This window comes from Petromyzon marinus, chromosome 17, assembly GCF_048934315.1.
Source record: "Petromyzon marinus isolate PM22_M1 ecotype Great Lakes invasive population chromosome 17, UKy_Petmar_22M1.pri1.0, whole genome shotgun sequence".
Lineage (NCBI taxonomy): Eukaryota > Metazoa > Chordata > Hyperoartia > Petromyzontiformes > Petromyzontidae > Petromyzon > Petromyzon marinus.
In genome coordinates, this window is record NC_133683.1 from 10,064,134 (window position 1) to 10,088,640 (window position 24,507).

The following is a 24,507-nucleotide window of genomic DNA, read 5'->3' on the forward strand; positions in this document are numbered from 1 at the left end:
GTTTGTTTAGAACTTTGGTAACGCCTGGTATGTATGGCATTTTGCTGTGACGGTTTCCACCTGAAGACGGAAGCTTGTGTTGCCTCCGAAACGTCGTGATTTGATTTAGTTTTCATTTATTTTATTTTACCTACGTGACTTTACCGAAAAAACCAAAGAGTATGAATCCTTGCAGTCACGAAAGCTTCAAACCGAGAAATCAAACTCAACAAATTTGTTTTATTTTACCAGGCCCACTGAGCTATATAGCTCTTTTTCAGAGGCAACCTAGCTATCACAAATCATAGCTCAACAAAGTGGCTTATCACGTGGAAATATATAGCAGCCATATACTATAAAAGCATGATCCTTAATGTGGAGGGAAAAACCGAAGGACCCGGAGAAAAATCCACGCGAACACATGGAGAGAGACAAGCAAACTGCAAATATGCAGGTGTCAGTGTCGGGATTGAACCCACAGCTTCCTGCATACCAGGCACGGTAGTTAACATCTTGCCACCACGGCACCCACACACCAGGAACTCCACCATGCCATCGCCTTGACCAGACCCTGTCTAAAGAAACACGCTCCAGCGTACTTTACCATCGCCATCATTCGTGGTAGGCATTGCCTTACAACCAAAGAGGTAGGTTGAAGGGAAATTTTCACCACCGAATTTTGAAACAATAATTGAGCTTGCACGTGTGACAATTTCATTTGTTTGCTATGTCGAGCGGTGGAGCATCATGCTGTCTTCTCATTACAAAGCCAACCAAGGGGACCACGGTGGTGAGATGTTAACTACCTCGTCTAGTATACAGGAGGTTGTCGGTTCGATCCTGACCCTTATGCGAAAGCCTACATTGTTAATATTTTGTTTTTTCTTCACCGAACGTCATGAAACTGAGACTAAAAACTGTACAAAAGTGCTCACTTGGTTTGGTACCAGTCCAGACGACAGCACGACTGAAGCCAAACACATTCTAACAGGAGGTGCACAGTGAGTTGCATTATCCTATGGAGAATTAGTTTCTTATTCTTCCTCTGTCCTCCCTCTTTCTTGCCCATGTGTTGCTGCTGCGGTGGTGGTCGCCGCTTAGGTTCATCTATGAGACGGAGCATCACAACGGCATTGCGGAGCTTCTGGAAATCCTGGGCAGGTAAAGCCAAAGCCAGCACTTCACCTTCACAGACGCACACTTTGCCCAACTCCACGGAGGCAATACGCGCAATTGACGATGCTTGGTAAAGTCGGTGTTTATTTAGACGGAAGCAAATTAATTGTATTACCACAGCACAGGTCGCTTAATTTTGATAATACAATACAATTTGGATTAATTTTTAAAGGCAAGCCATGCTTAGCGCGATGCTGTAGAGTACAGTAGAATGCGCTTTATAATAGTGATCTTATTTTTTTTGTTGCGATCGAAACGTCTTGATATATTATTTTTTATTTTATTTTATTTTTCTACCTACGTGACTTTACCGAAAGAACCAAAGAGTATGGATTCCTGCAGTCACGAAAGCTTCAAATAAAGATTATTTTTTTAATGAAATAATATTTAGCATCTATATTATCATTAGCTCCGTTCCCAATACCCCAAGGAAGCCCTTATATGTTGCTCATATGAAAGAATTAACACTGTCGGGAACGCATCCCCATATATGCAATGGTATAATGACCTCTGTTTGCGCCGATTCGTTTAGCGTTCACTTCCCCAGAAACGCATCTTATAGCGCTAAGCGAGGTCTGCCTGTATTTATGTGACTGCATTTTAAGACACGGTACAAAAACAGTGTGACGTGCACCATGTGGATAGTAATACATACAATACACATAATATGTAATTGAAGACTGTAACCTCAAAGCATGCGAGATAAGACACTCGTTGCACTGGACAGACCCAGGTGGAAAGACCGGTGCCGTAACGCTGTGGAAAAAGCACGGCGTAGGGCTGGTGCTTTAAGCCTTCCCTCCGGCAGCTGCACTCGCAAGATCTGTAACCGCTTTTGTAAGTCTGGCATCGGACTCCTCGTCTCCGACGCGAGTAGCCATCAAACAATAAAACAGAATTCAAACCAACAAGACCTTAACAGTTATCCGTTTAAGCGACGGGGGAATCCAGAGGCATGTAAATAACGCTGATAATTTTCGTGTATGTACTGTATGCATGTTGAACTTATTTCGCACTGTACGTAGCCAACTGTGCTAATCGGAGGTGCGGGGAAGGACAACAGACTAAACACAAAAAGCAATTATAAAAAAAATCGTTTTCAATCTAGATTTAAGAGGTGCATAGCTCCATTGGCTGTTTACTATTGGAAGGAAGAGTGCTTCAGACGGCCACAGAAGTGCATCTGAAAGCGTGCGATGCGGTGACAGTCTTTGTTGGATAGCTAGCCAAAACCCGCTGCGGGGATGACCGGGGTTCACGTGATTGTTTATGCTCCTTGGCGAGATCAGCAAGGTATTGTGGTGAATTTGTGGCAAGCACTTTGTGTGTAATGAGTGCGACATTATAATTTGTTAATTCGGCAACCGGTAGCCAATGCAGCTCAGCGAGCACCGAGCGGACATGGTTGTAACTTGCAGTACCCGGCACGACATGTGCCAGACAATTTTGTAGACGCTGCAGCTTGGTAATGTTTATGCCAGACGTCCCGCACAGACCCCGCAGAGCAAGAACACTTAGTAGGTTTAAATAATAATAATTATAATAATAACGCATTTATATATCCAAGTGAGGAGGCAACACTGTAAGCTTCACACAGACTCAAGCAATCCCTTTGTTTTACGGCTGTGTCCTGGCCACCACTCAGCCCAAACCTACAACACCTGGTATTTCTAGACAGTGTCCTATCCAAGTACTAGCCAGGCTCAACCCCACGTGGATTCTGAGGTCTGATGACATTGAGCACACTCAGTCCAGTGGCAAGATATTAAATGCCTCGCCTGGTATACAGGAGGTCATGGGTTCAGCTTCGACCATGACGCTTGTATATTTGGAGTTTGCGTGTGTCTCTCCCCGTGGTGGCGTAAATTTTTCGCCAGGTCCTCCAGTTTTTCCCTCCACATTTAGAATCAACATCACGCGTTTGGAGGATTTGGCTGCTATACATTTCCACACGATATGCAACTTTGTTGAGCTATCATGTGTGGCTAGGTCGCTTCTGTAAAAGAGCTGTATAGCTCAAAGGGCCTTACCAGCTCCCCCACCCTACACTCAATATTATACATTTGCCACTTTCACAATAGTAAATTACATTATTTTCATGAAATATATCTGACAGTACGTAAAGCTTGAACCAAAGTTTATTCAGTTGACAAATGTAACAGGTGACTCTCGTCACCCGGTTATGTCTTGTGTGAGCAGCATCATCAACGGCTTTGCGCTGCCGCTCAAGGAGGAGCACAAGGTGTTCCTCCTCAAGGTGCTGCTGCCCCTGCACAAGGTGAAGTCCCTGAGCGTCTATCACCCCCAGGTGAGCGACCGTCTCCTCCGCGTGTGTGTGGTAGTACAGCGGTTTACGCGCTGCACTGCGTACCCGGCAACCCGAGTTCGAGTCCCACTCATGGCCAACACCGGTGATGAATATTTTACCCGGTCCTGGGGCTCTTCTAGGTCGACTCAGCCTCAAATAAGTACTTGGTGCGATGTGGAAACATCGCCACTGGGGGGACAAAAGTGGGTGGGCGTGGTCCTGGCCACCCACCTCCTCGTGTGCCGTGCTAGCCTTCATAACAGCACTTACCCCAACACGCTGTTAAGGCTATACGGGGAATCATTGTTTTATCACCCCCGAGGTGAACATTTCTCACCTGCAGTCACTCCCGGGTAAGCGAGCATCGCCTCCAGCTCTGTGTTCGTCACCCTTTGATTATCTTCACCCCCCCTCACCAACAATCTGTGATCCAAAAACCCCAATGTTTTCCACATAGGCAAACAGATGTTTTAACACACACAACAACACAGTTACAAACCTTGACAGGTGCAGGCATGGGAATACAGCTACAGCTGTGGCATACATAGCGACTCTATTCTACTAAACTATAAAACTAAACTCTATTTATTTTACCAGGTAAGGCCCACTTAGCTAAGTAGCTCTTTTTGAGAAGCGACCTGGCCAGTAGCTCAACGAAGTGGCTTATCTTGTGGAAATGTATAGCAGCCAAATACTCGAAGCGCATGCTTCTAGATGTGGAGGGAAAAAACGGAGGACCCAGAGAAAAATCCATGCCACCATGGAGAGAACATGCAAAGTCCAAATTAGAGGCCGACCGAAACTGAATTTCTGGTTTCGGCCGAAACCGAAGCCGAAACCGAAAGTTTAACTTCACTTTCGGCCTAAACCAAAACAGAAAGGTATATAACCGAAGTTACCAAATACAAGATTTATTAAATACTAGCTTTACTACCCGGCTTCGCCCGGGACTTGGATTCACCAAGGCCGACCGCCTTGGTCTCCCCAGTTGCGATGTTGACACACCACACCACTTACTCATTTGAGTCTGAGTCGACCTAGGGGAGGCCCAGGACCGGTTCAAATAATCGTCACCGGCCGTGAGCAGGAATCGAACTGGGGCCGGCGGGTTCGTAGCGCAGCGCGCGAATCGCTACGCAGTCTCAGCCCCCCCACACAGGATAAAGACAAAGATCCCCCGTGTAGCCTGTGAGACTGTAGGGGGCAAGTGCTGTTAGCGAGCGCCTATGAAGGCCGGCACGGCACACGAGGGGGTGGGTGGCCAGCACCACGGTCGGCCGCCTTTGTCTCCCCAGTGGCGATGTTGACACCACACCAGTTACTCGTTTGAGGCCGAGTCGACCTAGGGGAGGCCCAGGACAGGTTCAAATATTCGTCACCGGCCGTGAGCGGGAATCGAACTCGGGCCGCCGGGTTCGTAGCGCAGCACGCGAATCGCTACGCCGTCGCTTCGCTCCCCCCCCCCCCCAGGTGCGTGACGTCATTTATTGACGGCCCCAGACCATGGTTGCGGCTGTAACCTCGCTCGCTAGCTGCTGGTGCTGCTGACGTGTGTGTACGTGTGTGTGTGTGTGCAGCCTATCGCATAGAATTGCCTAGCGCCGACTAACCAGCTGATAGACTTTGCACTAGCGTTACATTCTAAAATAGATCTTCAATTGACGACCAAAAGTCAACATCAGTTTCGGCCGAAACCGAAACTAGACCGAAAGTAGAAAATTTACTTTCGGCAGAAACCAAAAGTATGCCGAAAGTGGCCATTTGCCAACTTTCGGCGCCGACACCGAAACCGAATTTCGGTCGGTCTCTACTCCAAATATACAGGCGTCAGGGTCGGGATCTAACCCGCATCCTCCTGTATCCCAGGCAAGGCAGTTAACATCTCACCACCGTGGCGCCAATGCACACGCGCATGCACTGCATATACTGGGAGTCATATGTGAAAGCGTGAGGTCACCATGGCAAGGGGAAGTTGGTTTGGTGGGTGTAAAAAAGGGGCTGGAGAAGTCACGATTCGGGACATCGCTGTGAAATGCATGGGCAAGGTGGAATGTTTGTCTCAAGTTGTTTACGTTAAATGGGAGTGCGGATTAAAGTTACGTGGCTTAACGACCCGGCTGCTTTGTGCTGTACCTCCAGCTGGCGTACTGTGTCGTGCAGTTCCTGGAGAAAGACAGTACCCTCACAGAGCCAGTGAGTACATCATCATCATCACCACCATCATCATTAAGGTGACATCTTAATTTTCAACATCATACTTTTTATCATCATCACGTGGAGGGACCATTCTAGAAACCAGATCGTACTGCTTCATGGAGACCAATGGAGTGCAGACATAAGAATACGCCTCTCTCTTCCCATCTCTCCACGTGGGAGTGGCAGCAGCAACAGGCTTGAGGGCCTGGGGAACGTTACTGAAGGAGACATAGGCGACTCCTGGTGATGTGCGGGGTTAGGCGTGGGTACACTGCGAGGGATGAGCTCGACGAGCGGAGCGTCAAGGGAAGACGAATTGTAGATGAGAGAGACGGTGGTTGCGATGTTACTCGTGGTGACGGGCTGGGAGATATTGATGGAAGGTGGGGCGGATGGTGGAACAATAAGCAGCATTCCTAAATTTTTCCACTTTTCGGAGGGATAGGAGAGGATTTGACACCTGACATCAGGAGTGGCGGGAGCCCTGCTGGGATCTTTGGACACAGGAGGGAACTTAGCAATGCTGGAAAAAAGATTTGAGGTGTACAGCAGCATCAGCAATTAGGGCAGCAATACAAATTTTCACAAAGCCACGCTGATGAGCCTGAGCCTTCCACACGAGGTAGTTAATTTCTATACCAGATTTCTTCCATTACTTCTCGACTTCAACCATTGATGTTCCGCTCGTGGAGGGGGAGGGCAGGTGGTGTCCCAGAGGGCTGAGGAGAATCCAAGATAGGTGGGAATAAGTCTTCAGGGAGACGTGAGCGTTCAGAGTAGTGGCAACGGTAGGATCACTGTTCACCGTAAGGTTTTTATGGTCCGTAAATCTAAGGTTTCTCATTCTCTCCTCCGCCCCTTTTTCTCTCTGTCCTCCCTTTCTCTGGGTCTGTCATTCTCTATCTGCATCTCTCTGATTTTTCTGCCTTTCCACCCCTTTCTGTCTCTCTGCTCCTGCCTCTCCCTCTCTTCATTTTTGTCTACCTCTCCCTAATTCGACCCTCTCTGTTTCTCTCCGCCTCTGACTTCCCATCTCTCCACTCACCCATTTGTAATATCCCTTCTCCTTTCCCGTATCTCCCCCGCTCTCTCCGTCACTCTCTCCCATCCTCTCGCTAGTCGTGTGTGCTCGCCGTGTGCGTGATCGCGCGATTGCGTGTGTGTGTGTGTGCGCTTGTGCGTCTGCGAGGTGGTGATGGCGCTCATGAAGTTCTGGCCCAAGACTCACAGCCCCAAGGAGGTGATGTTTCTCAACGAGCTCGAGGAGATTCTCGACGTCATTGAGCCGGCCGAGTTCGTCAAGGTCATGGAGCCGCTCTTCAGGCAGCTCGCCAAGTGCGTGTCCAGCCCTCACTTCCAGGTGAGCGTGCTTGGGCGTGTGTGTGTGGGTGTGCGTGCATGTATGGGTGTGTGTGCATGCGTGGGTGTGCTTGGGTGTGTGGACTTGCTGATCGATGACTGGTACCAGCGGTGTTAAGATCGGTCTCTGTGGTGGAGGCTCATGAAGGACGTTACTGAGCCGTTGGAGGCAGTCTCCCTCCAACATCAGCAGAGGGCTGAAGAGCAATGCTCACAACAATGAGCAGAGCGGCAGGTTTCTAAAACACAGCAGGTTGGCACAGTAGAGGGCACCAGTGGTGCATCTCCCAGTCATCTCAGTCATTCAACCCATGGCACTTCGGTTTGTCCCGTGACCCCCTGCCACCTCGCGTGGCCTTAAAGTACGCACAGACCTGGTACAAACGTCGTGGTGATGTCACCGCCACTTAGTAGTGAATGGCGATTTTTGTGAGTGTGTGTATGTATGGGTGTGTGCGGGTGGACTTGTGTGTAATCTGTATGTCTGTGTGTGAGTATTTGTAAGTGGCAAAGTGGTTAGCGCACTGCTCTACGAACCTGGCGACCCAAGTTTGATGTCCGTTTATGGACAACATCGACTCGCCCTTTACATGAGTACCCGGTGTGGTGTGTCAGCATCACTTGGGGGACGAAGGTTGCCGGACGTGGTGTTGGCCACCAATCTCCTCGTGTGCCGTGCGAGCCTTTTTTAGGTGGTCACGAACATCACTTGCCTCAACAGTCTGTAAAAAAAAAAAGCTGTATATGGTGGGGGATCTTTGCTTCATTTGTGCATGTGCATCTTCCAGTCATCTCGGTCAACGCTTTACACCTGGGTCTGTTTTGTCACCCGCCAGCGAGCCTGTTGCACTTCACGTGATGGCCTCACCACCGTTTAGTGGAGTGAGGCGACTGTTGCTGGCGGTACGGGGGGGTGCGTGGGTAGGTCTGTCTTCGTGCCTGGTAGCGTGTCGCAGGGACACGTGCAGGCGATGCGAGCGTGAAATATTTTAAGTTGGGGCACCATGGTGGCTTGGTATGTAGGAGGTTGTAGTTTCGATCCTGACCCTGCCACCTGTATATTTGGAGTTTGCACGTTCTCCCAATGGTGGTGTGGATTTTTCTCCCGGTCCTTCCGGTTTTTCCCTCTACATTTAGAAACATACGTTGAGAGTATTTGGCTGCTATACATTTCCACATGATAAGCCACTTCGTTGAGCTTTCATTTGTGATAGCCAGGTCGCTACTGAAAAAGAGCTATATAGCTCAGTCAGCCTTACCTGGTAAAATAAAAAAAATAGTTTATAGTTTATTCCAAAATATTGGGATGTGTTCTTCGTGGAGAAACTGAATGATCCGCTGAGTGTGGTGCTGGGCTGGCGCAGGTGGCGGAGCGCGCTCTCTACTACTGGAACAACGAGTACATCATGAGCCTCGTGAGCGACAACGCCGCCAAGATCCTGCCCGTAATGTTCCCGTCGCTCTACCGCAACTCCAAGAGCCACTGGAACAAGTGAGGCAGAGTCCGCCGCCGCTGCTGCCACCGCCACCATCCATGCGGGGGTGTCCACACGCTCGTCTGCTCGGAGCCCCCGACTCACAGTTTCAAAGATTGCGAGTTCCAATCTGGCTTGGGGGGGTTGACTTAGCCCAGGGGGTCAGCAACCAAAATGACAAGAAGAGCAATTTTTTTTTTCAAATTCGGTAAAAAATACTCAAGAGCCACACTGGGTTCTTAATAAATTAGTCACGAAGCGGTCCTCGAAAGGCCGCATGCGGCTCCGGAGCCAAAGGTCGCCGCCCCTGACTTCGCCTATCGTTCCCCTAGGGTCAATAAAATGGGCTCACCTCTGTTGAAAGTCCTGAGTGGTTGTCGTAAGAATATGGACCTGTTATAAGAACGTGGAAATTCCACCACTGGCTTAAGACCGTAAATCAGATGAACGCATCCTGGCCTTTAAAGGTAATTTACCTGTTTACCCTCATCGCTTATTATTTTGTTAACAACAACCCCTACTCTGATAAACGCTACTTTTTGGTGGCCCCCCATGGTTCAGGGCTGTCACCAACAGCTTAAGCCGCTCTATAGCATTGGTTCAAGGGACTGCACTGCGCTGACGAGATCCTGTAACGTTGAGACCACTCTAGGGCATCGTCTGATTGAATCAGTCATGACTGGGAAACTGGTTCAGAACAAAACAAACGAGAATAAATGGGATTAAATGCAAATTTATATGCGGATGTTGATGAGATGCCTTACTCAGTAAGTTATTAATTTAATTTAAAATGAAAAATTGTAGGTAATGCAAATGAACAAATGCTGTCAATGTAACACGCTCCTAGCGTCTCTACCTCCCAACGAATCAATTGCCAGTATGAATCATGCACTTATACTGATTACAGCACTCGTCCACCTCCCAGCAACCCGCTTGCTCACTCATCCAACAACATATTCACCTACTTATTCACTCACCCATTCACTCACTCCCTTACCCAACCATGCACGCATTTTCCCGCTGACTCTGCAACTCGCTTGCCCACCTACTGCTCGCACACCCACCCACTCGTACACACGGCCACTAACCTCTTTGGCACTCGCCCATTTACCCCTCCACCCACTCGGTCTTCCACCCAGTCACTCGCTCGCCCACTTTACCCGCACACACACTGTTACTCTCCCACACACTCAAATTATTGTGTGACTTATGCTCCCTGCGCTGCAGGACCATTCACGGGCTCATCTATAACGCACTGAAGCTCTTCATGGAGATGAACCAGAAGCTCTTTGACGACTGTACACAGCAATACAAGGCAGAGAGGCAGCAGTAAGCAACTCCTGTGTGTGTGTGTCCACTCGTGTGCGTGAGTCACGGCAACTCGGTGCTACGCATGCTGCATCAACAAACAACTCAACAACACATTCGCCAATAAAACACCGTGGTCTGATAAGGAAAAATTTCTAATAAGTGACTATAGGGCAGTGGCCCTTCACAGCACAACATGTGCTATGAAGTGGGACCATTGCCCAAATTGTCATCAATTTATATATCTTTTTCATTTTAAGGTCACAGTGTTATTGACAAATGTTCAGATTCGTTTTTGTTATTTGTTGCTTGTGCACCACTACCACCGCAGCATTATCAAAATAATTCCATAATCGGGAGGTTGCGAGGTCAAATCCTCGTCAAGGGGCTGACTCGGCACATCGTCCTTTTCGGGATCGGGTGAAATGAGCACAACCAAGTGGGGAAATCGCCAGGGATCGTCCTTCACGGAGACTGTGCCCCACCATGAGAATGTGGAATTTGCGGACCTGCCTCGGGGCCTCCTTCAGAGATGAGTGCCACTGCATTGCTCGCTTTATCAGGGAGATAGTAACTGATGATCAGCATTTGTCGCTCCAGCTTGTGATATCCCTGAGCGTCCGTGCGTGCGTCTCACAGCGATGACGACCAATCTCATGTTGCTGCCGCCACCTGGTTGAGTAATGTCCATGGTGCCAGGTGGGGTTTGCGTGCCTCCTTTTGTGTGTGTGTGTGAGATGTGTGGTTTCAGCCATCGTCTTTTCACAGGGAAAAACTAAAGTTAAAAGACCGCGATGAGGCGTGGACAAAGATTGAGTCTCTTGCAAAGACAAACCCACAGGTGAGGTCTCACACCCTAGCCGGGCAGTGGTGGTCGCCGCTGAAGGCGGTACAGCAATATGTGGGCCCTGGCGCCTGTTCCGTCTGTATGGGATGGTGTTTCCCCCACGCACGAGCCTATTCTTTCAGGGTACAGTAAAACCTTGGATTGCGAGCATAATTCGTTCCCGAAACGTGTTTGTAATCCAAAGCACTCGTATATCAAAGCACTCGTGTATCAGTTGTGATCACGTGACGCTCGGCAGACAAAGCGTATACGTGCGACCTGTTACAAATTGAAGTGAATATTAGTGACATGGGTAACATGCTAGCCTAGCTACGTTTATTACACATCAGGCACGGGGGAGGGAGGATTAAAGCAAGGCTTACACAAGCAACACATTAACTAGGCAGGTGGCATGCTAGATGCAAAGGTCCCCACTCCAGCTACAAAGGTAACCCGCCAACTTTATTCAAACATTCCATTCGTGCCCTTGGCATGGCGTCGCAAGACGAAGGCATTTCCACGTTAAACTCTCGTAGCCAGCGGCGTGACATCACACCGTGTCGGAGACATCCCCCAACAAACGACATCGCAGAACTGCGACTGACGTCACTTCAGTCGACTTCTCATTCACCCCGGTTGGTGCCTCACTTTTGCGTGCCCCCCACAAAGATACCTGACTGCAAGAAGATCAAACGAAGCAACATTTAAAAAACCACGTGGAATGCGGTGGTTAATTGGTGACCGGGCTGAGACCACCAACTCCACTGGACCTGAGAACGCGGTTTAGCCGCGGGCCGCCTTCCCCGGGTGGAACGCAGCATCTGCTCAGATGCAGCGTTAGCCCCTTGAGCCGCCCGACCACCTCTTATCTTGCTACAATTCGAACTCTCTTCACTCGCTGACGAGCTCTCCCGCCCTATTCCTCTCGTTGCCGCGGCGAGCACTCGTTCAGTACCAGACGCGCCTGCAGCAGGACCTGAACGGCGCCGTGGTCTCCATGGAGACGGACACGCCCTCCGCCGAGGACATCATCCAGCTCAAGAAGTCGATGGAGACGGAGGCCATGCAGGTGGGCACAGACTCGCATGAATGGACTAGCGTGCACTAACTCGCACGCACAAATTAGACAAAGATCCTCCATTTAGCCCCTCAGTCTGTTGGGGTCAGGGACGGTGCACGAGGGAATGGGGTGGCTGGCACCACACAGAGTCGCCTTTGTCTCCCCAGTGCTGAAGTTTACAACCTAGGTACTCGTTTGATTATGAGTCATCTTAGGAGAGGCCCAGAACCGAGTTAGGTATTCATCATTGATGTTGCCTGTGAACATTTAGCTTAAGTAGTCGGATCCGTAGCACAGTGTGCTACAAAACACTACACTACTACCTCCCAGAAGATTGTACATGCACACAACAACAACCACCGATCTTCACCACTGAGTGACGGTAAAGTAACTGCAGCACTTGTGGCAGGCGAGGTGCACTGTGAGGCCATGTGAAAGCGTTGTTATGGGAAACTAACAGCTGCCTGGGCATGCGGTGGTTGGGCATGTAGGCTACGTGTCACAATCAAGGCAACTTTGCCTGCCAGAGGATCTGTGAGCTGCTTACACAATGCAGGATTGAGCACAGGCAGGCCAGCCTGAATGTACAGATTGCAAATCGACAGATAAAATGCTTAACGATGATGACAGTGTGAGTTCTTGCTCCGTGGATGTTCAGAATTTGGCCACGATGAGAGCCTTTGAAGTGGATTTACAAACTCGCTGAAGCAGTTGTCCTCATCTGCTGTCTGTGTGCCGAGTGCTTGCAGACCAATTAGCTCAAAGGCTCCACGTGTACGCATGTGTAACGGTGATGTGTATACACATGAACCCACACGTGCGCATGCCGACAATCGAGGCACTGTTGGAAAGTAAATTGATGCTTATGGCAGCGCTGGCTATGGCATTTCTGATAACAGTGGCTGGCTGATACTGTAGTAAGGTAACGCACGTAAAAATCATGCTGCTGATGATGATTATTTTGTTGATGACTATGTATGACGCGGTTGATGGTGACACCAACGATGCTGGCAATACCACGGAAACGTAACGACGCACGTAACGCTGACGGCCGCGCTCGTCGCGGCGATGACGACGTTGGTGATGATTTTATTTCTGTCAATCGCCTGGCGTCGCCGACGACGGAGAGCACCTTGGGCTGCGTCGCGACAATTCACACGTTGCTCCGCCCTGTTCGCGCCTCCTCCTCCCTCCTCTCGCCGCCACCGCCATCCGCAGTGCGTTCAGCCACCCAAGCCCGAGGTGAAGAAGGTTCTCCTGCGCCGCAAGTCGGAGCTGCCCCAGGACGTGTACACGATGAAGGCGCTGGAGGCGCACCGGCGGGCTGAGGAGTACCTCTCCACCTCGCCCGAGACTATGTGAGGGGGGTACGGCGGGGGGGGGGGGGTATGCTAGAGTAGGGAGGGGTTGGCGGAGGGAGGGTGGGGAGTTTGGGGGACGACGGGGGGGGGGGGAAGGAAGTAGGTTCTGATGCAAGGAATTCAGAATCGGGCGATTTATACTGGAAGAATCTGATGAGCTATAAACCTTTTTTTTACATATGTCCAATAGGGGCGGGTAAGAACGTTACAACAACAAGCAGTACAAAAACACGATAGTATAGTGGGGGCAGGGAAGGGAGCATTAAAACAAGGGGTGGCCAGTTTCAGTCATGCGCGCAATTAACGGCTACAGTAGTCCCTCGTTACGTGCGTGGGATACGTTCTGGAGATGCTCGTGAATGAGTTGCCTGAAATTAATAAACTATGAAATCGATTAAAATGATCATCACAAAAAAAATTGGTTTTAAACATAAAGTAAATAAATATGAAAGTATTGAATAATAGTTTATAAATGAACTTACCCCATCATCACTTTATCTGATTACTTTCTCACATCACATTCTCTCTCATCACTTTCTTTCGATGCAGTCAAGGCGATTTGCAGATAGGCAAAATCGTGGATAGCATGTCTGCGCATAACGAGGGAATACTGTACAAATAACGGTGACGTGGGCGATCAAGGTGAGGATTATTTGATAGGTTGTCTGCAGAGGAAAATGCAGCCCAGCTCAGGGTGGCTGTTGTTTTGAACGTGCGTGTCAAGGCTGCACTTGTGGCCAAGTCACCTGGCATGCTGCCAGTCCCATCAGATGTCGGAAGCCATGCCAAGGCCCTGCACCCTGGGCTGTCCGACACGATTTCGAAGTTTTGTAAATGAGAATATTGAGCCGAAATTCGCACAGCCGCACGACTGGCGCACTGCGATTAGCGCCTCTATGGTGGCGGCATTCTAACGACTTCCTGGAGGACCCCAGAGCTTGGGGGGGAGATTAGGCGCCGGCTCACCACTGCCTGCCTGCTGCTGTCGTTCTGCTCGGCTGTGGTTCATCTTTAGCGCCTGCGATTCGTTTTTTTTCTCTTCGACAGTGAGCAAATACTGTGCGGCACGTTCCAAGTTTAAATTATTATTATCACTGCAGAGGGCTGTGTTGATGACGAAGGAAGTAATCTGCATGGTTTGCCATTGGCATTCTCTGTCGTACAAGACATCATGACTCTCAGAGAGTCCTTGCCTGGTTGACCCGAGGACATTTTTGATATCTTCTGCTTTGCGCAGAATGCTGCTTTCTGCGTGTGTGTTGATGTATGTTGAAATTATTTTGCACCGTACGTATCCGACCATGCTAATTGGAGGTGTGTCAGCAAGGCACTGTAGAGAGCCAAGTGGCTCGGCCAAAGAGCGAATGGCTCGCAATTGGAAGGTTTGCGAGTTAATATCCTGGTCTGGCATCGACTCGGCACATCATCCATCCGAGGGCTGATAAAATAGTACCACTTTCGTGGGAAGTCAATCGTGGTTTTCTGAAAAATGGATTTGGCCCCGCCTTAAGAATGTAGAATGCCCACCACTGCCACAGGGCTGTAAATAGATCAGTACCGTCTCCATCGTCATTTCAGCAGAAAATCGCTTTGCGTTGAGTCTTGCCCACCATTAACTTCAGTTAATTTCATTGCTAATTATATTTTCTGGGTGACAGCTCATTGATAGATATATATGAACGGTCTCATTTGCAAGGAAAGTCTGTGCAACAGGATGCCACGGTGGTGAGATGTTAACTACCTCGCGTGGTATACAGGAGGTCGTGGTTTTGATCCCGACCCTGACGCCTGCTGTATATTTGGAGTTTGCATGTTTTCTCCCCGTGGTCGCGTGGATTTTTCCTCGGGTCCTGAGGTTTTTCGCTCCACATTCGGAATCAACATCACGCCTTTAGAGGTTTTTGGCTGCTCTACATATCCACACAATGATCCACTTCATTGAGCTATCAATTGTGGCCAGGTCGCTTCTGAAAAAGCTACATAGCTCAGTGGACCTTACCTGCTAAAATAAAATTAGTTTAGTTTCTAAGTTTTTTACAGTACCGTACAGGGAAACATATCGTCCATTCCACGTACACCTAACTCGGCTTTGCATCCGAGGTCATCCGACGCACATGTGAAGCTTCTTGAATAAGAAGGCCAGGCTGGTGAGGCGACCAAACACTTGCGTCGCTGCCTTGATCCCGCTATGTTGAAAGAGCGCCGACTAACCATGCAATTCTCTTATTGTGTCATCGACAGAGCCTCAGCCCTTGGACACACTGCCTAGGCGCTCGCACACCTGCAAGATAAGAGCTGCCCGTTGGTGCGTTGCGTCTGCCCCAAATGGTTACTTGGGTTTCTGCAGCCAGTTTTTTAGTTTTCCTCCGAAATGTCACGTGATTTGGCTTTTGACACCGCACACAACGGCGGCGGCAGGGGCAACGATGACGATGCCGGTCTCTTTCACGCCCCGCTTTCACAGCGGGGACCTGGCTTCCGGGCTACGGTATTTTTCCCTTGCAAAATTCACTTCGACTCGACCGTGAGAAGTCAACAACGGCCGGCGGGGAACGCGCTCGCGCAAGGCCGTCCGTCCGCGGTGTCGTCGTCGCGTCGGTCATTGCGTTGCGAAATCGCTGCCTCGGATCCCCCCCCCCCACCCTTTGTGAAGAGATGGTGAATCTCTAGGCATGTTCTCAACCTGGTTATAGAATATAGAACGTCCCCTTCATTCGTTAACTGCGATTCTGATCAACTCGGTTTCTGGCGGACTGTGACTTGATATGCGATCGTCGAAAAAGCCTAGACTTGAAATTTTACACAATGAAGGCCTCTTGCTGTCACCGCGCAGCTCTCTCACGAATTTGCTCTGAAATCGGAGAAATCTCCAATCTCCATGTCACCAGAGAGGAAACGAAGTTGATGCATAACTCTAACCCAGCAACAGCAGCCGCGCGGAGATAGGATTGGTGGATCACGCAGGGATTGGAGCCCTCACGACAATGATCGTGATGAGACGCCTGCATGCGGGGCAGCAAAAGGTGTTGCCTGTTTGGTAGGCAGTACAGCAAGTAGGCGTGCAGCAGGCTGTCCGTGCTGCTGCAGTGAGATAGGTTTTCTCCCCTCGTGGGTGGCGTTCTTCAGGCTGCACGAATTGGCCACACGACCCAAGTGGTGGGGCATTTCCCTGCAAATATTTTTCAAAGCGCTGAAGGAAATTTTCCAATATTCATATGCAAAGAAAAGCCTACGGCTTGCAAACTGATGCGGCTTGCAAACTGAAAAAAAAAACACATCAGGACTGCATAAATACGTTGATTTAAAAGTGCAACGGGACACTTGTGTGACGTGTTCTGCACGTCTGCGGCACCTGTTGTGATCCAGCGGAGCTCTCCCTGCGTTCCGGGTTATGGTTTCACATCGACCAATGGGATCCGGCCGTGATTTCTGTCGGAGCCAAGACGGGGCAGGAGTGACGGCGCACGCGAGACTTCGACTGCGAACGCAAGCGTTCAATATTTTACGCCGTCAAATTCCGAGAGTCTCTGGCTCCCTAATTGCCGTCGGGCTTTAGTGGTGGTTCCCGGCGCTCGTAGAGCCAGTCCGAGGCACTTGCAGGGATGCTCGTTTAACGTACGAGGCTTACAAAGCCAGATGAAGGCAGCCTCCAAGATGTATCTGGGCTCAGTGCTGATGCCTGTTGGCCTGGCTTCTCCCTGCCCCCACTCGCAAAGTGCCCGCTCTTGTTTTGTCTCCGACAAAAGTGACGGTGATTTGGATCGCGCTCGGCCTGCGAGTCGAAGTGCTCCGACGTTGGCTTTTCACAGCTGGGCTACAGTTATGACGAGGTAGTGTGTCATCCGGTAAACTTCACCCTCCCCCCCCGTGTTCCCGTGTTAATACAGCGCAGTTGCACTCGACAAGGTGAAGTATAAAGAAAACGTATATGGTAACAATAATGTATTATAAACAATGTTATAAACAATGTTAGCCGTGTAAGATAGGCTCTTGGAAGACGTTGCGGGCTAGGGCGTGTCGTGGACTGTGTTGTTCTGCATCGAGACGTTCGGCCGCTGTCCGTATGGGAATCTTAAAAATGGATTAAAAACACAAAATAATGTTTTGCCATGTGCCTCCGACACCAAAAGCACAATTGGTATATAATCGATGAATCAATGTTTTGTGGGACAATGAAACAAATATAGTAATAACTTAATAAACGTGAAACTAAATTCTCTACTTGACTGTAACCACTGCATCCGAGCCGGCCAGCACACCGCGCCCCCTCCTAGGTGAGCCATTCCCTTCGCCCCACGCTGCCTCCACCACCCACGAGGAGGTGCCCACCCCCGGAACGTCGCGTGGGAAGTGTTTCGTCTCCATGGCTCCCAAACGAGCAACGCAGGTGGACCATGCTCCTTCTGAGCGAACCTGAGCCAGCGGTGGAAATTCAGCGTTCCCACGGCAGTAGCCGCGTCTCTCCACACGATGACCACTCGTGTCTTCCCGCAAAGTGGGGCTCGCTTAATTGTTGACGTCAGAAGACGCGACGGGCCGAGTCGGCTTTTCGCTGGGACTTGAACTCCCGCCGCGTTCCACTTATAACATAGAGCATTCTAACCCCGGTGCCAGGCGGCCAGATACACTCCCATTGCCGTATTGATCCGATTCCCTCCCCCGGTCTCCCCCCGCACCACGATAACGGGCCCCTCTCGGCGGGGGGGGGGGGCTTGTAGCCGTGCATCAATCTGCCCCACGGTCCACCTGTGGACTTCAGTCTTGGTGTCTGCGCGCATCCACGTAAGTGCGAGCGCGTGAGTGAGCGCATGAGCTCGCATTGTCGACACTGGCCGATGGTGCAGCGAATCGCGCACGGTGGGCCTGGGTTCTATTCTCGACCGTGATGCGCAACGCCGCCCGCAAATGTCATCTTGAACGCGATTTTTAGCCCTCCCCCCTAGGTGGACTCAGCCTGGTGAGTTTTTTTTCCAGTGCGGTACTTGAACACCCCGGCATTGGAGAGACGAAAGGTGGATGGCACTTGTCCTGGCCGCCCCGCCGATTTGTGTGGTGCGCGATGGCCTTAATAGGCGCTCGCTTAACAGCACTACTCGCTGTACAGGCTGTGTGGGAAAAGGGTGCATATTTTGGTGTTGTCATGTGGTTACAAAGCAAGCACATCGTGCTGCAGTCTGGGCAACCTGGGTCCAATTCCATGTTTACGGCGCACACAGTCTGCAAGTGGTCACCGAGCCTGGCCTGGGTCTGCAACCAAGTGGATCCGGCCTAAAAGAAGTAGCGCCAATTGCGGTGGTGGTGTGGTCAAAGGCCGACGTGGCGTGTGTGATTCTGGCCTCGCCATGCTCCTCGTGCGGGGTGTTAGCTTTACCTGGTGCTCGCTTAACAGCACTTGCCTCCCCGGCATAGTGTCAGGCTGAGCTTCTGTTGGTCGGCTACTTTTAAATGTTCTTTGAAATGAGCACTCATTCTTGCGATAATTTCCAAGCCCTTGCTCAACATGCCTACTAAATTTCACTCATGTAAAGTGGCGAGATGGCGCGGTGGCGAGATGTGAACTTCCTCGCCTGGTGTTCAGGAGGTCGTGGGTTCGATCCCGACCCTTGACGCCTGTATTATTTGGAGTTTGCATCTTCTGCCCGTCGTCGCGTAGATCTATCCCTGGGTCCCTCCGGTTTTTCCCTCCACATTTGGAAACATGCGTTTCGAGTATTTAGCTGCTATAAATTTCCCCCGATAAGCCACTTCGTTGAGCTATCAATTGTGGCCAGGTCGCTTCTGAAAAAGAGCTACATCGCTCAGTGGGGGCCTTACCTGGTAAAATACAATGCTTGGTTTAGAAAGCTTACATATATCAGGTTGTGGCTCCTATTCCATAGAACTTGAGCTGCAAACTCTTCAGCCACCTCTCATATCTTGACTTCAAAGGGAAGAGGCGGCCACTGAGTATGCGGCTCTTGCCGTGTGGATAAACCTCGCCTTCCATGCGTTCGAAGCTTAGGTGAGGAAGGGGGAAAACAAAAACGAGCATAATTTTATTTCAACCGATTGAATCTGTGCAACTTCCACATCTTCCCGGTGATGAATCACCCTGATCTATACAATTGACGGCGTGAAAGTTGTTATTGAGGTGGTTACACATTTTTTTAAATTAAGTAAATGAGGCAAAAAAGTGCCCGAATTTGGTGGCATTGATGGTGGCTGATTTCTCACTGGTATCGCTCATCTCGTGACCACGTCAATCATCCCATCGCCATCATTGACATCGTCATTTCCCGTGACATTTACAACGGTGGCACATTACACAGGACACGGGGCACTTGCTGTCACCGATAGTCGTATGCCCTCGTCAAGAGATGCGCAATTTGTGGTTAATTGTAGGGCAGGGAAATCTGCTGCGCACACCCAAACGCCGCTGCCATGGTTGCGGGTATATTATTTTGCGCGTGTGTGTGTGGGAAAAGGTGTAGGGGCGTGAACTGTGTCACCGTGGCCCGCTTTGAACCAATCGGCTCTCAAGAACGAACAATCCCGAGCGTTGAGATTGAGCAAAACGATGTTGTTGGTTTGTGTTCCGGTGTGTTAATTTGGTGTGACGGTCGTTGCCGCCTGAGTGGCTCTGCGCGGATCGCCGTGCCGCAGCAGGGAGCCAGCGCCACCGACAATCCGACTTTGAATCTCGGTGTCTGTCCGAGCCGCTCGCCCGTGATGTCAACCGGGTTCCCAGGTGCCGTCACCTAATCGTCGCCCAATTCAACCTCTCGCCGTGGCCCGCCCCTGTCCGGAGAATCCCATCGCTCGGAGAATCCCATCACGCGCACGCGTGCGATGGGATTGATGTGCCGTGCCCGTTCGTTCCGAGCGGAGGAGGAGGAGGGAGGGAAGGCAGGCAGGCAGGCTCGCCGCCTCGTGTCGAGTAAGAGAGGCCAGCCCAAGTGACAGGCTGTGTTGTGCAAGCCCGTCTACAACTCATCTTATCCACTCGGTCTCCGATTTAGCGCGGTTGGCTACGTACACTGCGAAAGAAGTTTAACGTACATAGATATCATCACTCTGGCCTCTGTGTATGAAATAGGGGCCATTGCCCGAAACGTCGCCTGTTGTATATGTTTCATAAAGGCCACAGTGGGTTCAACGGCGAATGTGTTCACGTTTGGTTGTTGGCACATTTCGCTTCTACTGCTGCTGCAGTGGCTGCAGTGGCCACAGTCTTCCAGGGCCCTCCGCTGGTGGCGTGGATTCCGTTCTCGATGCCTCTGCCTCGTGACCCCGCTGTGCTGTTGCAGCAGTAGCAGCACAATTGTGGGGACGATTTGGCGGTGACGTTTCAAAGGAATAGCAATGGAACTGTGTGCGGTGAAGACTTTCTCGCGATCCTCACCACTCCGGCGACTGTCCCCCTGGTCCCGAGGCCTGCCCCAAGGCAGCCCTCGTTTAGCCTCGGTGCTGAGACGCGATTCTGTGTGCGCGCGTGTGTGTGTGTACATGTGCATATTATACACAGGGCGGCGTGTGTGTGACGGGTTACGTGCACGTCTGTTCTAACACGCTACATAATAATACAAGGGTGCTGTTAAGCGGCAAAAAAACCTTTTCACGCGTGATGTAAACTTATTCGGCGCATAATAACAACAATAACGGTCGTGGTGATGATGAATAAAGACGTTTCCGTGTGTGTAAAATGAAAGTTTGAAGGCTTGTATATGAATAACAGTTGAATAATAATACAACCCACGTGTTGTTTTGGAAGCGATCAGATTGTCCGCTCTTAGCACGGGGGGTTGGAGGGGGACGCCAGTTTTAATATTTGCAATAAACACGTGAACGTCATTGTTGTCGACGTCTGAACTCCCCGTTGTATCATTGCGGGTGCGTGGACTAGGCGCTCGTGGACGTGGAGCGGGTTGGAGTTGCGGCGGCTGGGTGGGGAGAGCAGTGGGGGGCACTGGCGGAGCCATTGGAGGGTGGCACGTGCCCCCCCTCCCCCATTATCCGATCGAAATCCCTAATTTCGATCGGATCATTGGGGTTTATTAGTAATAAATTGCCATTTTGCGACCCCCACTGCCACTGTGTAGCATATTATTACGTGCCAGGGACTCTATGAGATGATAGGACAATAGTCTGAGTCCATGATTGGCAATAAGTAACGGCAAAGCAGTTATAAGCGACTCACAGAATTGTGTGCAGTTGCATGTACAGTACACTACTTCCCTGAAGGCATCGACACCTTCAGCGAGCGCGATGGCGATCACACAACGCGGTTCGCAATTCGACCCTGGATCGATGGCTGCGACATCGCCGCACGCGCGTCGAATAAAAATGAAGGGACAGGTCCTTGCCTACTAACAACTCCTTACTAACAACTCCTTACTCACCAACTCCTTACTAACAACTCCTTACTTACTAACAACTCCTTACTCACTAACAACTCCTTACAAACAACTCCTTACTTACTAACTCCTTACTAACAAGTCCTTACTAGCAACTCCTTACTAACAACTCCTTACTACCTCCTTACTAACAACTCCTTACTTACTGACAAGTCCTTGCTTACTAACAACTCCTTGCTTACTAACTCTTTACTTACTAACAACTATAATTTTTCATTGCTGGAGGGGTTTCCCCTCCCCCTACCTGAAGATCCTGGCTCCGTCACTGGGGGGTGGGATGGGGGGCGGTGGCCGGGTGAGATGGAGCAGGGGGGAAGGATTTTCGGCGAGAAGCCGGCGCATGATGGGGCGACTTGACCTGTATTGGCAGAGTCGAGCTGAGCCGAGTCGATGGAAGGTGCCAAAAGAGGAACGGCCACGAGGTGATTCTCTAATTGTCAAATGGTGGTCGATCTCTTGAGAATAGAACGCGAGAACAGGGGTCGGTAACTTGCGGCTCTTTATGGATCGCTTTTGTGACCGTTGTTTAGTCAAGGACAATCACCGTCTCGTATTCACGCGCATTGGCACTTGTTATTTTAGTTTGCTCAGCTCCCCCCCCGCGCCAGATCGAGCCTGGGACAGCAGTGGCGACAGAGCCCTGAGCAGGGACGAGGCGCCCAGAGCCTTGGCAGACTCGGCTCGGACAGTTTTTGACCAGGGAACAACCTCCTGGGGTGAATAGTTTGGCGACCTGCGACGAAGGGTGCTGCAAGGAAGCTTCTGTGCACACTCAAAGAGACGGTGGAGTGCACGGGGAACGAGGTCGACAGAGTGGTGAAGCAGATGGACTCGAGTTGAGATTTTGACGTCGCTACAAACCACGAAGTGCATCGTGTGGTGCACGCGGGATTGGCGATGCGAGTGGCTCGCACCATTCCGACTGGTTTCTGACTCCCGGTGGCGGCACGCGGCATCCAAACGAATCCCGGCCACCCCCTAGGCCAAGAGGCTCGGCAACAAAAATAACAAAACAAATTTAGAATTCGGTAAAAAAAATCAATACTTCAAGAGCCACAATGCACTGTGGTGGTGGTGGTGGTGGTGAATACGAAACGGTGGTGGTCCTCAAATAAATAACGGTCACGAAGCAGTCCTTAGAGCCGCAGGTTGCGGACCCCTGCCCATGGTGAACTGGACTCCCATGGTAAACTATACTTCCATGGTAAACTGGACTCCCATGGTGAACTGGACTCCCATGGTAAACTATACTTCCATGGTAAACTGGACTCCCATGGTGAACTGGACTCCCATGGTAAACTATACTTCCATGGTAAACTGGACTCCCATGGTGAACTGGACTCCCATGGTAAACTATACTTCCATGGTAAACTGGACTCCATGGTAAACTGGACTCCCATGGTAGACTGGACTCCCATGGTAAACTGGACTCCCATGGTGAACTGGACTCCGATGGTAAACTGGACTCCCATGGTGAACTGGACTTCCATGGTGAACTGGACTCCCATAGTCAGGGGTCGGCAACCAAAATAACAAGAAGACACTATATATTTATATATTTTAGAATTTCAAGAGCTCCAGAGCCGCAGGTTGCCGACCCGCATTGGGCCTGGCGTCGAGTCGTCGGTGCCGCGTGTGGAGCAACAGACCCACGTCCTCAATAGTGTCGTGCCACGACCCTTAATGGGCGCTCGCTTCACAGCAGCACCAAGCGGAGGTCTCCGGAGACGGAAGGCAGCGCGCCGGGGCACTGATCCACGCCTCTGCCGCGGCTGCCCCTCGATCCGCTGCGCCGCCCGCCACTGCGTGGGGCGCGCTGCTGCAATGCGGAGGAGGCGGCGAAGTCACGGGGGCAAGGCAACTCAAGAGCCAAGTTGCCGATGGTGAACGAGAATAACAAACGTGAGCGGGCGCGCAACGTTAAATCGATGTTCCAACGGGAACTGCATTTGCCTCGCGTCACGCAGACCTGGGCGGCTGGAACGCGCTGCAGACGAAGAGCAACGTTTTACAATGACGCAATGCCATCGGGAAGTTTTTGCTTCTGCGCGGCTGGCGGTGCTGCGGGGTTTCGTGAATGCGCAGTGCGCAACTGGGGCGGGGGGAAATCTTCAGTGTGGGGGCGAGGGGGCAGTGGGTGGGTGGAGGGGGCAGTGGGTGGGAGGAGGGGGCAGTGGGTGGATGGGTGGAGGGGGCAGTGGGTGGGTGGAGGGGGCAGTGAGTGGGTGGAGGGGGCAGTGAGTGGGAGGAGGGGGCAGTGGAGGAGAGGGCAGTGGGTGGGAGGAGGGGGCAGTGGGTGGAGGGGTGGAGGGGACAGTGGGTGGGAGGAGGGAGCAGTGGGTGGGTGGGTGGGAGGAGGGGGCAGTGGGTGGGAGGAGGGGGCAGTGGGTGGGTGGAGGGGGCAGTGAGTGGGTAGGAGAAGGGGCAGTGGGTGGGAGGAGGGGCAGTGGGTGGGTGGGTGGGAGGAGGGGGCAGTGGGTGGGTGGAGGGGGCAGTGGGTGGGTGGAGGGGGCAGTGGGTGGGAGGAGGGGGTAGTGCGTGGGTGGAGGGGGCAGTGGGTGGGTGGATGGGAGGAGGGGGCAGTGGGTGGGAGGAAGGGGGCAGGTAGAGGGAGGAGGGGGCAGTGGGTGGAGAGGGCAGTGAGTGGGTGGAGAGGGCAGTGAGTGGGAGGAGGGGGCAGGTAGAGGGAGGAGGGGGGAGTGGGTGGGTGGAGGGGGCAGTGAGTGGGTGGAGGGGGCAGTGAGTGGGAGGAGGGGGTAGTGGGTGGGAGCGTGCAAATAAAACATAATACCCCCCAGCCGAGCTTACTTCCCAGCCCCGGCTTTCGTCTTGCAGCACCCCACTCCCCCTACCCCACACCCCCACCCTCTCTATCTCTCCTCCCTGGCTCCCCCCCCCCCTCTCTTACCTATATAGCCTCTTGATACAAGCACCTCTGTTGTCCACTTCAGCAATTGTTTGTTGCTTTGGTTGTCCCACCTGATGACGGATGCTTGTGTTGCGCCCGAAACGTCGTGATTTAATTTATTTTATTTTATACCGACGTGACTTTACCGAAAGAACCAA

General features: G+C 51.3%; 1 protein-coding gene across 1 annotated transcript in view; it reads left to right on the plus strand.

Annotated features, from left to right (window-relative positions):
* LOC116943370 (serine/threonine-protein phosphatase 2A 56 kDa regulatory subunit gamma isoform-like) overlaps window positions 1-17,267 on the plus strand; it is a 40,362-nt gene extending 23,095 nt beyond the window's left edge. The window contains exons 8-17 of the mRNA XM_032956210.2: window positions 1,081-1,140; window positions 3,355-3,463; window positions 5,603-5,656; window positions 6,849-7,019; window positions 8,383-8,510; window positions 9,721-9,822; window positions 10,570-10,642; window positions 11,580-11,696; window positions 12,906-13,045; window positions 15,290-17,267. Of these exons, the coding sequence (XP_032812101.1) occupies window positions 1,081-1,140; window positions 3,355-3,463; window positions 5,603-5,656; window positions 6,849-7,019; window positions 8,383-8,510; window positions 9,721-9,822; window positions 10,570-10,642; window positions 11,580-11,696; window positions 12,906-13,045; window positions 15,290-15,317 (982 nt within the window). The 3' untranslated portion in view covers window positions 15,318-17,267. The remainder of the gene's footprint in view (window positions 1-1,080; window positions 1,141-3,354; window positions 3,464-5,602; window positions 5,657-6,848; window positions 7,020-8,382; window positions 8,511-9,720; window positions 9,823-10,569; window positions 10,643-11,579; window positions 11,697-12,905; window positions 13,046-15,289) is intronic.
* The last annotated feature ends 7,240 nt before the right edge of the window (window positions 17,268-24,507 follow it).